General features: G+C 46.1%; 1 protein-coding gene across 1 annotated transcript in view; it reads left to right on the top strand.

Moving 5' to 3' along the window:
• Positions 1–5,942, top strand: part of SMG1 (SMG1 nonsense mediated mRNA decay associated PI3K related kinase) — a 302,694-nt gene extending 296,752 nt beyond the window's left edge. Inside the window, exons 60-63 of the mRNA XM_068125825.2 lie at positions 2,592–2,639; positions 3,595–3,789; positions 3,936–4,042; positions 4,179–5,942. Of these exons, the coding sequence (XP_067981926.2) occupies positions 2,592–2,639; positions 3,595–3,789; positions 3,936–4,042; positions 4,179–4,256 (428 nt within the window). The 3' untranslated portion in view covers positions 4,257–5,942. The remainder of the gene's footprint in view (positions 1–2,591; positions 2,640–3,594; positions 3,790–3,935; positions 4,043–4,178) is intronic.
• Positions 5,943–14,521: the final 8,579 nt, after the last annotated feature.

Here is a 14,521-nt window from a genome sequence, read left to right as displayed (position 1 = left end):
GAAGGAGCGGCTAACGCTAATGCCTGGGGGTAATTGCACCGGCGACTTCAAGCTGAAGCCGCTCTTGGTGTATCTTGGTGTATCATGTGTGTGAGTATGAGGATGAGCTTTAGGCGCAAATGAGGAATTGAATGAGGATCTTTGGAATGAACTTGGTGAAATGAGGCATTGGTCGAGAATGGTTGTGTGTGTGAGAATCTGGTTATCGTTGAACTTGGTGAAATGAGGCAATGGTCTGGGATGACCGAGAAAGTGTATGAGTGGTGTATTGAGGACATGTGTAATGGTGTTGAGTGATTGACTTGCATGGGGTGCAAGTGGATAAATGGAGAGAATACTTGGTGTGTGGGAATAAATGGTGTGTGGAGTGAATAGTGTGGATTGAGTGGTGTGGAGTGCATGGTGCGAAGGAGTGGATGGGGGAGGATGGATCCCTTCACGAATACCCGGGGAGGGTAGTTTAAAGTTAGGTAGAGGGAGTAGGTAAATTGTTTGGAAATTGACATCTGTGGTGCAGGGAGTAGCAAGTTGTTGTTGATGCATAGCCTTGTAAAGAACTGATCGACATGTGCATGTGCACATGTGCATGGATTTGCAAATGCCTGCCTGTACGTCGTCGTTTCTGCGTATATCGCATCGTCCAAAAATAAAGAAGCAAGCAACTTTGGCCGCTCGAGGAAAGACAGGGCATGCGTCGATCCCCGGGGCGGCCGGGTTCACGGAACCCTGAGCTCGTTCGTTCGTCACAGACGACACGACACGACCACCGGTGAAACTGCTCGGACACGTTGGGTAAGGCACGCCGTGGTGAAGCGGGCCGCGGAGGCACACAAGCCAGCACGGTCGACACGTCCGTGCCGGTCACCCCGTTCGAGGAGAAGACCCGACTGATAGTCAACAACGGAGGGACTCCCGACGGGGAGCGGCAAAGATTCAGGGTGAAGCCGCAGCCTCCTCCAGTTATTTACTCTAGTTTTACGAATTATGGTGTTTGTCTTCATTTTAAGGCATTTTTAAGACGTTACGCCCGGTTTACGTCAAAAACCGAGTTACGTCACGGCTTATGGAACCAATTAATGATGTAGGCCGGGGTATTACTGTATTACAAAAAAGCTGCAAAATATATCTGCTCCACATTTAGCTCGAATAATGTGGGCCTGGCCTGTTGTACACAATATCATCGATTCGATGCATTCACGAGTTCAAACACTATGCTGCAAAGGATGTCACCAGATACTAATTTACGTCGACATGATTGTGCTTGTTATCACGTATTGTTAAAATGGACGTGATCTTGAACATCTGATGATTGCACGGGATGTTGATCAACAGAAAGCCAAATGGATAGAATGGCAAAATACCTGTTTTACTTTTTCTTTTTTTTAAATTCTGCTTCAAACAAACCTCTCTGGGAAATTTGTGAAACCCGAAGGGTGAAGGCATTATGTGTTTGGGTTGTCTGGCCGGCTGGCTGCCTGTTTATCTGTCTTTACTTGTGGTTTTTTGTTTTTAAAAAATCTTATTATAATAGAGCAAACGTATATGGTTACGTATGTTTATATGCGACCAAAACGTCTTCTTCTTCAAAAAAAAATTAACACCCAAAACACAGTCCGTGAACTCTTAATTACGTTTTGACTGCTGAGACCCCTCAGACCTTTGACGACCCTTTAAGTCCCCCAAAACCCACCCTCAAGACCCCTGAAGACCCAAAAATACCCTGAAGACCCAAAACACCCAAAAGCCCCTGAAGACCCAAAATACCCATAAAGGCCCTGAGGATCCAAAAGACCCTTAAAGACCCAGAGAAACCAAAAGACCCCTGAGACCCAAAACACCCCAAAGACCCAAATGGCCTGAAGACCCAAAATGCCACGAAGACCCAAAATACCCTGAAGACCCAGAAGACACCTAAATGGTCAAAGATGCCTATCCCTCTGAAACGACGTGTGGTGAGGCGCGTCGAGTCACGCTAGTAATAATAACTTGTGAACCACTACATGGATTTCAACCAATATTGCCCCAAGTATAGACTGTAATTATCATACAAAGGTGAACTGATTAAATTTTGGGTTCAATGGGTCAAAAGTCGTGTGCCCTTTTGAAAATCATTTTGCAAACCATAACTTGAGTTAGAAGCATCTGATGTCTCTTCTACTTTTCTTTTTTCTCTCTCGTACGCGCTCTCTCATGTGGCCTTTAATTTTTTTATGTGACCTTTAATTAAGATCAAACTTAACAGTGGGTTGACATATAACGTGGGTGGAGGCATATCCATTGATGCATTCACATCAATTTTTTTTCTAGTTCAGGGTTGCTCCATTTGAAAAGTGGGTAGAATCTCTTAACTTCAGAGGGGGTTGTTTGGATAAGTTGTGATGCTCACAGAAAGGTGGCTGTGCTGATGGTTCTTTGTTCACTCGTCCTCTACCGGTTTCACCGGAAAGGACAACAGGTTTTCTCTGTCCGGCCGTCCATCCCGCTTGTGGTTTTTCAGACTTTTTTCCCCATACCCTTTAACATTCAACTGAAACTTGGTGCATGGCTTTATCTTACTATAATTCACCAAATGTCCGTCTGTCCGTTCGAAGGTACCGCAAAAACGGCTCAACCGATCGCAACGACATCGCACCGATTGGGTGGGTATTCCTGGGACCCCTGGGAGTAAAATAGGCTATATTGTTTTTCCATTTTTTCCAAGTTTTCAAATTTTCAAGTTTTTCCAAACATGATGGAATAATATTTACTGATATGAACAGTGATGTGGCTTTTATTAAATTTGACAAATACTGTTTAGATTTTGATGACAATTATGAACCTGCCGCAAATGCGGAAGTGGACAGATGACAGCAATGCGTGGGTTTGATAATATCCAAATATAACCGTCATTCAATCGTAATGTTTAATCGTTAAATGTTAATCGTGTTAATCGTTTTGTTGAAGTATCAATTGATTATTGGAATTGAGTGAATACAATTACTATTTTAAAATCGTAATTGTATTTACCCAACCGTACGGAACTTCACATCAGGATTTAAATATTTGTTTATGTCACGAATGTTGTTAAAATTTTATTTTTTACATTCATGCTATTTCATTTGTGATTGGAGTTATGCTGTTTGGAATGAAAAAAGTGATATCGAGTTCAAGTGAATGACGAAATGCCGTGACGGTTTCTACTTTCTAAACGTGAATTCGCGGATTGCCATATGCAGATTCGCCATTGACTGGGTATGGAACAAACTTACCCGTTTGTTTGCCAACTGGTAGATTTTTCATGGAAGTCCTTCACGAACTTGCTGTCCATGTCTGACGTGCGACTGAAGGTGCTACAGGAATGTGGAATTTATTGGTTTCATGCTTTAGCATTCGCCGTTTCTGCATTGTCTGTTTGCTTCTGGCCTCCCACCCGTGTGTAGCACGGGTACCTCACTAGTTATGATTAGTTACAGAAGAAGTTCGAGTTTCAGGGCGTTTGGTACATTTTTCAGTTATACCCTTTTTTGACTTCATAATATCATATTGGTACAGGACTTGTATTGCAAAGGAATTCTCACTCTTGTTATTTTATTGTTTTTCACATGTGCATTTCAGGACTTCCCCGAGTTGCCCCAACTGCCAAAACCCCGTTGGAGGGAATGTCTCCAACAATAAAGAAGATGGCTAATCGGGGCGCAACTCATGGCTCCAGTTCCTCTTTGCCAAGCATCGCTCTGCAGGGAGTGGCATCGCGAAGCATTGCAGTAGCGAGTCCAAGGAAAGCGGTTCGCAACCCAAAGACAGGAAAAGGTAGACCTCTGTGTTGTATTGATGTGAACCATGCCCTGTAAAGGAATATGAACTTGTCAGCAATTCTGTTACAAATTAATGTTTCAGTGTTGCACCCATTTTCATCTTTAACGCTGTAATGTTTTTGCCGTGATATCTTCATGCAGCAATGCAGGAACGAAACTCGTATGCAGTGAGTGTATGGAAGCGCGTGAAGGCAAAGCTGGAGGGCCGGGATGTGGACCCCAACCACCGGATGAATGTCACAGAGCAGGTATTTTATTTTTACTGGTATTAATGATTTTGTTTTCGTGCATTGTTTTTGGACCAAGCAAATGTACAAAATAGCTTTTCATTGCAAGTGTTGCATCCCACCCTCTCCCGTCGACCATTTTGTGCCCTGTCGGCAGGTCGACTACATCATCAAAGAAGCAACAAGCGTTGAGAACTTGGCGCAGCTTTATGAGGGTTGGACAGCATGGGTGTGATTGTGACCACATGAGCAAACAGAGTATTCAAGCTAGTGCCGGGCGACTAGCCCGTGTTGTGCACCATGTTGCTTATTTTCCCATGCCCACTTCCTTGCCCCGGCTCGTGGGGAATAGGGTGGGCCAAGCAAGCAGAGACGCGCTGGCCGCAGTATTGCTGGGAGAGGGCAGAGTGAAAACGGGTGGAGTGCGTTCTATAACGTCTCAGAGCGTTATGTTCCAGAGTCCCCAAATTGCTGGCCCCAAAGAGAAGTGAAATTTCAGCCATTGCAGTCATCGTTGCTGCATCTTGAGGTCGATTACTTGCTCTTTGGTGCTCCAGTGCAAACCTCCCATGGTGTGGAGCCTTGTACCGGTCTGTGCGTGGCCTTTGTATGTGCGCGCAGGTACACGAGCCACGCGAGATAATTGAAGCATCAGCGACCGTCTGTCGAAATGTGCCATGCGTTCGGAGCTGCTTTTCCTTGGATGTCGTTCCAATGAGGGTTTGCACGTATTGCTGGTATTAACGCAACCCTGCGATAAACACTGTCGGTCAGGTTGTTCTCCATATTGAAAGATAACATTGTTTCCCTCCGTTACAACAGTCGGGGACCAAAGAGCCCAGCGAAAAGGCAAGTGTTGTGCACGTATCGCTCGATCAGTAACATACCATTCTTTGAGATGAAGTTCTAGTGCATTTGCGACCAGGTTCAGTTTGTGCTCTTTGTGAGGGTGTATGGTGATGGCTAAGGCACAATCGCAAGGTGTCACAAACAGATGCTCCACCACCTTGTGTGAAATTTCCAAAGGGAATTCTATCCGGCTCAAATAATTTGTGCCATGATCGCTCAAGAGGGAGGGGGTTGTTGTATCGGTATCTGGTGCTGTTGTCGGACAATAGCCGGGAATAGTTCTTGAGGTTTTGTTGCATCGTCTTGTCACAGTGTTTTGCAGACACAATGTAAAGATCCGTGACAGCGATGCTGTCGTCACTAGGTGGCGCCCGTTTGCCATTGCCACGATTGCCCACAATCCAAGGAGAAACTGTAACAATCGTAATCTAGTTTCAAAAGGCAGTGCAGAAAGTTATTGTTGGGCCGTTTAATGATATTTTTGTTGGAAAACACCAGTTAGAAAGAATAAAAGATTGTTTTTATATTATTGGGTTTTTTTTTCTTTCTTTGGAATGGAAGTAAGCTGCTCATTGAAACAGGACAAAGTAGACTTTGTGAAGGACTGTTTTAGCTTATTTTATCACCTTTGTTTCACTGCATGTTTGAATGAATAGAAAAGGTCATCGAGAGCATTAACCAAGGTTTCCTCCCCCCAATCCCCTCTAATGTCTCCTCTTGCTGTGCCAGTCACTACTCTGTAGATTATAATTTACATGGATGTTTGTTAGTGTCAATAAAGCAGGACAAAGCGTGCAAATTTTTTTTTAATTCTTCTGCATTATTCCCAGAGCCACAGGATGCTGTTATGGTTTGGAGCGTTTCCTCAGACACCCTTTGCCTTTCCAAAGGCTCCTTGCATTATGTGGTTTATATTTGTACCATAATCCTTCATATTTTCACCTTTCTTGGAAATGTATTGCAATGCTTACTTTGGTTTTGCTTTTGCCCATGCATGAGACTTTTACTGCCAACTTTTACTATTTTAGTTTTGAGGAAAATATACTTTAATAAAGGTTTCATTAAATACCGACGTCAGTCTTGTGGACTCTTCCACAATGATTAAATACTGGATTATATAATTGTTTGACGAGATTATTTTGGAGTCGGAGGAGTACTATGGGATGGTGAGGTGGGTTTGCAGATGAAAACCAGGAATTGAACACAAAATGCTGGTGTGAGACACGCTGGTCTCCACTTTGAAAGGATGGAAGAACACCATCAAAAGTAGTTCAAGTTGAGTTGTATGTTATTTGTTTCCCAAATTCCACAAGTAGAAAGCTCATGAGTATAACGAGGTGGAGTAGAATGTGTGATACATACATTGTAGGTGTAGAATTTTTTTATTTTTTTTTACATAGTCAAGGCCAATAGAAGAGCTCTAATTTTGCTCGTGGAAAACAGACAAAAGGAACAGTTGAGAGTGGGGGGAAACACCAACAGAGTTTAAGATAGAGGCAGACTTAGACAAACAATGGGTGGAATGAGGGGCAGGAGAGGATGCAAGTGGTGGACAAGATGGACACAGAAGGAAACTCTCAGGACGGAAAACTGGAAATTTGGAATGAGGAGGGATTGAGGTGGGGGAGGGAGGATAACGAGGGTAGAAAAGATCATCATCTTGACTGAGGTGTGCCACGGAAGAACCTTGTGCTATGGAGGATGCCCAGCTCACGGCTGGCTTTGGAAGCCAACTTTGAAATGTGGTTTTCCCAAGAAAGATCATGGTTGATAGTGAAACCCAGGAGTTTTAATTACTGAACTTCAAGAGGATTGTTAAGAAAGGAAGGAAAGAAGGAATAGCCAGAAAGTCCTATCAGAGAGAGAGAGAGACCGTGTGAGTGAGAGATTATTCAGGATTGAAAGACTTATTCCAGGTGTTGGACCAGTTTGTGATTTTTCATGGTCTGAAGGGGGAAGAGGCTGCAGCCTTGCCTGTCTAATGGATGAGGACTGTCACGGCAGAGGGTGGAGTTGTCAGCCTCAGATGGAGGATTTTTCAGAGATCATTGATGAAGATCAGGAAAAGGACTGGGCCCAGAACACTGCCTTCAGCACTCCAGCCTTTACAGGGAGAGGAGATTAAAGGATTCCATTGGAGCTGCACGTTTGCTACGGAAGTAGAAGTCAGTAAGCCATGTGTGGAGTTGATTTTGAATGCCATAGGCAGAAGGTTTGGAGAATAAGGTGTGATGCCAGACTGTATCAAAACCACGAGATATGACCAGAGAGACGGCCCTGATCTCATGTCTGATATTGAGAGCCTCCGTCCATTGTTGGGTGAGTATAAGCAACATGTCCAAGGTGGATTGACCTGGTCTGAAACCAAATTGATGATCTGAAATGACGTCGTTGGAGAAAAGGAAGGATTTCATATCAACGGTGATTATTAATTTCATGACATTTGTGATGATTGCAAGTAAGCCAAGAGGTCTGTAGTTGATGGGATACGTTTTTTGCACCTTTTGACTTAATGCAGTGATGTTGGCAGATTTTGAAGCAGATAGTGGCTTCGCACCAATGATAGAAGAAGCAGAAAGAAAATGACCTCGCACAAATGATAGAAAAAAGAAGATGTAAGATGACCTTGCAGTACAGATGGGAGAGCAGTACTCCATGAAGCTGTGGATGAAGGCCTTGAAGGTGGATAAGAGTTCAGGTGTGCCTTTGGAGAACAGACGAAGTTTGGTTAAAATTTGATGACAAAAGCTCAAATTGTAAACTCGAAAACATCTCAAAATGTTTTGATGCCGAAATAGATGGGAATCTCCCAGTGATGAAGCTATCTCTGAGGGCCTTTCACTCACTCACCGCAGGCAGGTAGGTGGTCTTTCTGTCTTCTACCGACTCCTCTCCGGCCTTGCTCCCCAGCTCTCTCTGTGCTCTGTCCCCCAAATATTCCTGCAGGTCGCACAAGATCTGCCAGCAACCCTCTGATGGTTAAACTGCCGAAATCCTGGCTCTCTGCTCACCTTAACTCTTTCATTCCTCTTTTCTCCCGCCTCTGGAACAAACTCCCACACTCCCTTCAATCCCACCCCTCCCTCCAGGTCTTTAAAACAGCTGTTCACCACCATCTCTTATCTTCCCCCATCCAAAACCTTGATCTTTTCTACCCCCACTAATTCACCCCAGATCCACCTTGTTTGAAATTCCAACTTCTTTCCTGGAAGTCCTGGCAGTGTCCATATGTTTTATACCTCTCCACCCCCCCCCCCCTTCCCATGCCTCCCCCCCCCACCCCCCCCACCAAAGCCCTCTCCCTCCCACAGATGTCTCCATGTCTCTCGGTCCCTGCTCTCAAATGTTGTTTGTGTCCTTCCCCCTCTCCCCATCTTGTCTACCGCTCCCGATGTTATATGTTTTATGTGTCGGTTTGTCTTTCTCTGTGGTTAATGTTCGCTCTTTCACGAGCCTCGGTCTTGTATATAAAAAAAAATGGAAGCGGACAAAATAAATAAACACAGAAGGAAATGAAAAACTTGGCCATCTCATGCTACGTGGTGGACGGGCTACTAAGACTTATTTGTACTTCCTGTGACTTTGACCCTTGACCCAATTATTAAATAGTCTTCCATATTTTTACAATAAAGGTTGAAAAATTCGATGACAAAAGTTCAAATGGCTAAAAAAAAAGTAATGGCCTAGACATACTCGCATATGGAGGTGGGTACTTTGAGACCTGGTTGGTTTCTGATCCCTCTCCTGAAACCCACCTACATGTGGAGATAAGTCAACAAAACTCGCTCCACGAGTGATACACGTCGCGCACACAGCCTGAATTCGACTAACACGCTGGATCTACATCGAACCTCAATGAAAATTCAATTAACCCATCCAAGTTTCTTCTCACAATACAGTGCTTGAGATTACTTTGACGATCGCTTGACGCCGCGATCAATTTAAAGCAACACCGTGATCAATTGTGGCTCAATCCAACGGACACCACCAAGACGACGACCCTAGGATAGACGTTAAAATCGGCATACCCAGCACAGATTCCCGCACGTCAAGCAGGCGAATCACAGCCTCAAATTCTCCGCACATATTCACAGACGAGGGCATTCTTGGCGAGGGCACAATCATTTGGCCGGCCGATACGCCGCATCCTGGAGCACACCACAACCTCATCCATCCATGTTCCTTCCGCACCATTCAAGATACGTACACAGTCAAGCACCCATTTTAGCCCACGAACGGCTGATTCAATACACAACGCCGCACTTATTTACACCTCAACCTTCATACACAAGTACACACGAAGGAAGGAAACCCACTATCGGACATTATGTATTCATTCATTCCAACAAAGATCATTCCATTCAAGCCCGTCTTGGACAAGGGGCATGGGGGGGTGGGGGAGGTTGGGTGGGTCTGGTCTCAAGAAGGATGTGGGATGGCGCGGGGTGTTGGGGATGTGAAGGGGGTATTGAAGGGGAGGTGGGTTGACGGGGATCCTCTCCTGCTACAAATCCTACTACATCCTGTCCTCCCTTTACTTGACTGGGAATTCCAATCCTACTCCAGGAAGATCCACTTTTCTGAAGATTCCTACCTGCCTCCCTGTCTCTCTTGAGATGACCTGTCCTGTCTGTTCTTTTTCTCCTTTGTTCCAGTACTATTTCTGCCAAGCTAGCCTGTTTAGCAGTAGTTTGTCCAACTCAATTTTTTCCTGGTCTCTAATTGACCTAACCTTGTAGTTTTCCTCTACCCTGCCAAGCCTACCTGCTTTGCAGTCGTTTGTCACTTCCCTACTTCTAACTCAACTGGTGCAAGCTTCATCTCGCCACCAGGAGTTCCTGCCTTCTGGCCATTTCCCTCGGGGTATTTTGTCAGTACAGCCCTTTTCTTGAGAACCTCACTTGCCTCGCTTGGTCTTACCAATCTTCTCTCTGGCTGTCCTTCCTGGGGAAGTTCTTGGTCCGTACCCGCAGCACCCTTAAACGCGCAGGACCTCTCAAACCCTCCTCTCTGACGTTCCCCTACCCTTCGGTTGGCAAATAATTCTACCACTTGGGGAAAAAGGCCCCGCCTTTACAAATTTCGTAACTTTCGTTCGAGTCAGAGCACAGACAACTTCAGATGGACGCCTCTAAACTCGACGGATGAGGCGGGCAGAATTTAGTACAATTTCGAGCTCAAAAAGGCTCACCTTTAGTCAAATGAGTGCCCGGCCGTGGCCTCGCCCGCTTCAGGTCCGTCGAGGATGCGTCCCGCTGAGGCTTCTGAGTCCTATCCTGTCCATGAAGCCAAATGCTGGTTCCAAATGGCCGACTCCCGCACCAAAAGCACCCGAGAACATCGTCAAAGCCACTCTGAATACAAGACGTGCTGCCACAGATTTATACAAACAGAATCAAGATAACCGATTGGGCCAGCGAGGTTTTTAACCTTTGACGAACCATCTGTCCCGAAAGTTGCGATAAAAACTGGGATGAGACGACAAAGGAGGCTGAGTTTGATTACTTCATCCATGAGATAATTTATGATTGAATTCCATGAACCTCCGCAATCGGTTCTCCCTTTGTGTTCAATCTTACAAATAGTATGCGTGGAAAGCCAAAAGGCTTACGCATAAAAGATTGTACAGGCTCCGTGCGAAGTCTGGGCACGTCAGTGCAATGATTAAGGATTAACGAGAGCTAACTAGAAAAATACTACAAGTTATACTTTTATTTTTATTAACCAGTTAAGAATACGAGTTACCATGTCATGATATAGGTTAGATTCCCGACATTTGTCCCTTTGTTTCTATTGAGACAATGTATTAATGAAACAATCTAGCAAAAGCATGCAGGCATCTCTTCGTACTCCGCAGTCCATCTCCTTTCGCCCGTTCGCACCCAGGGGAATCTTCCAGCTCACCCTTCCCCCAGCATAGGCCTCTTGCCTTCGTCAACCCCAATCTTTGGACTGAGAATGCAAGACTATGGAAAACCGAGACAAAGCTACACCTTCAATGCTCAATCTAACGGAGGTAAGTTCTCACCAATCAGAGCCTCGTGGTCAACCTCTCTTTTCTCTGAGTCTCCATGTTGTAATAGCAATTCTTCGGGAGTCAGACCCAAAGCTAAATTGGCGGGGATCAGACCCGCACTGAGAGCTTGTAATACATAGAAACAGGGACAGACAATTCCCGCACCCGCAGGGCATTTTGTAAAAAAAAAAATCATCACAATCGTCAAAATCACATTCATCAAGGGGAGACATACGTGGGGAATTAACCGACACTAGTTGGGAGAGGTTTGGGGAAGAGCAATCGTTGCTATCTAAAGACGCGTCATCCAAGTACTCGTTCGGATCGGTGGACAAGACCATAGTCTTCGCCGGCGCTTCCTTCGGTTTCCCTACTGCAAAGTACCTTCTCACACACACAAGCACAATAGCTTTCATTAGAATCAGCAACAGCATAATCACAATAATCACTCCTATTGCGGTTAACACCCACGTTACTATTTTCCCACCCCAGGATTGGAACCAAGCGGTTACCCCTAAGTCCTCGAGATCTGGGCCTCCCTGCATGGCAAAGGTGGGAACATTTGAGGTGTCCCCTTGGGCGATTAAGCCTATTCCCCATGTCAGGGCCAATGTCCTACCCAGTAGTCCCATCTTTGGGTTCATTGTGGAAGGCCAATTTGCAGTGAGTGGCGTGTATCCAGGAAGTCTTACCCTTGCAGAAGACTGCGGTTGGTGTGGTCAATAATACCTGCAGAGGCCCAATCCACCGTGGCTCGAGGGCGGTCTTCCTGGTGGTGTTTTACCAGTACCTGGTCACCCGCCTTTAAGTTGTGGATGGCGTTGTCTGTTGGTTCCGGCAACGCCTGTCTTACTCGTGCGTGGATGCTCCATATTTCACTGCAGTGTGTGGCCGAAGGCACCTGGTAGTGGTGGACACCTGGTAGACCAGCCCACCTTGGGTGGGGGCTGTGTTTCCTCCTGAAGTTCCTGATCAGAACCAAGTTCCCTGTAAATGGACACTTTTGACAGTTTTCATTAGTTTTGCACATAAAGACAACACGTCATCATTCAGGTGGTGAACATTTACCCAGCTTGCCTATGGGCTGTCGGTCGCACCACCAGCAGCTGCCAACCACCATGATGTCCCCTTGCCCATGGCCCGGTGGCCACGATGCCTCCAAAACTCCCAAAAAAGGAACCAGACCAAGCGTAGAACCGTGACGCCACAACCACGACCCTAATGACGTCATTGCCAACAACACGGCCACAACATAAAAGGAGATCATCAACATCTCCACACTCGCCACCCGTGCGTTCTCCACAATGATAATTCCCTTGCAGGTCAAAGGTGTGCATTTCGCACCTTTGACAGCATTTCACAGCACTAGAACTTTAATCCTCCTCATTACACATCTCATTAAAATCCATGTCTTGTCAAGCAATGTGCGACTCCGCAATGTGTGCTCCATCCTAGGATAGCCATTAAAATTCCATGGTGTCCTTTGTTGAGAGTAGGTGGGTTATCGCCGGCACTCTGAACAAATTCCCTATTCTTGCTCTGAACTCTCGCCTAAACGCTCATCCGAGCGCCCACCCTACCGAACTCGCATCTGCACAGCATCACAAGACCATGAACCACCCCGACCGATCTGCAGCCTGTCAAGGACAACAACCGCCCGCAGACATGTGCGGGGGATGAAGGTGGGGGCTCCAAACGAGATACCGACATTCCAATTGATCGATCGATCCTAACAGCAAGGCCCACAAAACGATCTTCAACAGGACAGACACATCCACCGAGCCACCATCTTTCGTTCACAAATTATGTACGCAATTTTAGCCTGCCCCAAAATTTTTATTTTGTCCCAGTTTAAGCCCCTGTCATGCCGTTGAATTATCACCCAGTGGGTTGACTCAGCCTGTCATCCTTTCAAGGTTAGCAAAATGAGTCATGCCTTTCGCAACACACCAACAGACTCGATCCGGACTCAGACTCCAACCAAAATCCAATTAACTCTGATTTCACTCCCATGCGAGCAGAACTTTATACCTCCCTCTCCCAGAACGCTCGCTCCTATTCGTTGAAACCCAGCTCCAAGTTCATTGGCTAGCCCCAATATACGACTTTTCAGAATTTCCTAATTCTCTTTCCCAATCCGGCACACAAACTGTTCATTGATGCTACTTCTCAAACAAAAATTCCAGATGCCGCAACAAAGAATACAGCAATTGCAAAAGATCGGGTCAAACCCACAAACCTAACGCCACCTAGAACCCCTTCGTGTACATCACCACACGATTGATTCGCAGCACATGCGACACAAACTCACATCACGTGTGGCTATTCATCACACCACGTGATCCCTTGATTCACCGTGCATTCAAATAAGCGCCGCACCCAGCATGCCCCGCGAGTGATCCACACTGCACCCAGCATCGCGGCTCGCTCCACGAGTGATACACGTCGCGCACACAGCCTGAATTCGACTAACACGCTGGATCTACATCGAACCTCAATGAAAATTCAATTAACCCATCCAAGTTTCTTCTCACAATACAGTGCTCGAGATTACTTTGACGATCGCTTGACGCCGCGATCAATTTAAAGCAACACCGTGATCAATTGTGGCTCAATCCAACGGACACCACCAAGACGACGACCCTCGGATAGACGTTAAAATCGGCATACCCAGCACAGATTTCCGCACGTCAAGCAGGCGAATCACAGCCTCAAATTCTCCGCACATATTCACAGACGAGGGCATTCTTGGCGAGGGCACAATCATTTGGCCGGCCGATACGCCGCATCCTGGAGCACACCACAACCTCATCCATCCATGTTCCTTCCGCACCATTCAAGATACGTACACAGTCAAGCACCCATTTTAGCCCACGAACGGCTGATTCAATACACAACGCCGCACTTATTTACACCTCAACCTTCATACACAAGTACACACGAAGGAAGGAAACCCACTATCGGACATTATGTATTCATTCATTCCAACAAAGATCATTCCATTCAAGCCCGTCTTGGACAAGGGGCATGGGGGGGGGGTGGGGGAGGTTGGGTGGGTCTGGTCTCAAGAAGGATGTGGGATGGCGCGGGGTGTTGGGGATGTGAAGAGGGTATTGAAGGGGAGGTGGGTTGACGGGGATCCTCTCCTGCTACAAATCCTACTACATCCTGTCCTCCCTTTACTTGACTGGGAATTCCAATCCTACTCCAGGAAGATCCACTTTTCTGAAGATTCCTACCTGCCTCCCTGTCTCTCTTGAGATGACCTGTCCTGTCTGTTCTTTTTCTCCTTTGTTCCAGTACTATTTCTGCCAAGCTAGCCTGTTTAGCAGTAGTTTGTCCAACTCAATTTTTTCCTGGTCTCTAATTGACCTAACCTTGTAGTTTTCCTCTACCCTGCCAAGCCTACCTGCTTTGCAGTCGTTTGTCACTTCCCTACTTCTAACTCAACTGGTGCAAGCTTCATCTCGCCACCAGGAGTTCCTGCCTTCTGGCCATTTCCCTCGGGGTATTTTGTCAGTACAGCCCTTTTCTTGAGAACCTCACTTGCCTCGCTTGGTCTTACCAATCTTCTCTCTGGCTGTCCTTCCTGGGGAAGTTCTTGGTCCGTACCCGCAGCACCCTTAAACGCGCAG

Source organism: Myxine glutinosa, chromosome 10 (genome assembly GCF_964187855.1).
Source record: "Myxine glutinosa chromosome 10, kmMyxGlut1.1, whole genome shotgun sequence".
In the NCBI taxonomy this organism is placed as follows: Eukaryota; Metazoa; Chordata; class Myxini; order Myxiniformes; family Myxinidae; genus Myxine; species Myxine glutinosa.
Note: the sequence above shows the minus strand (reverse complement) of the source record. Positions and strands in the feature narration are given on the sequence as shown.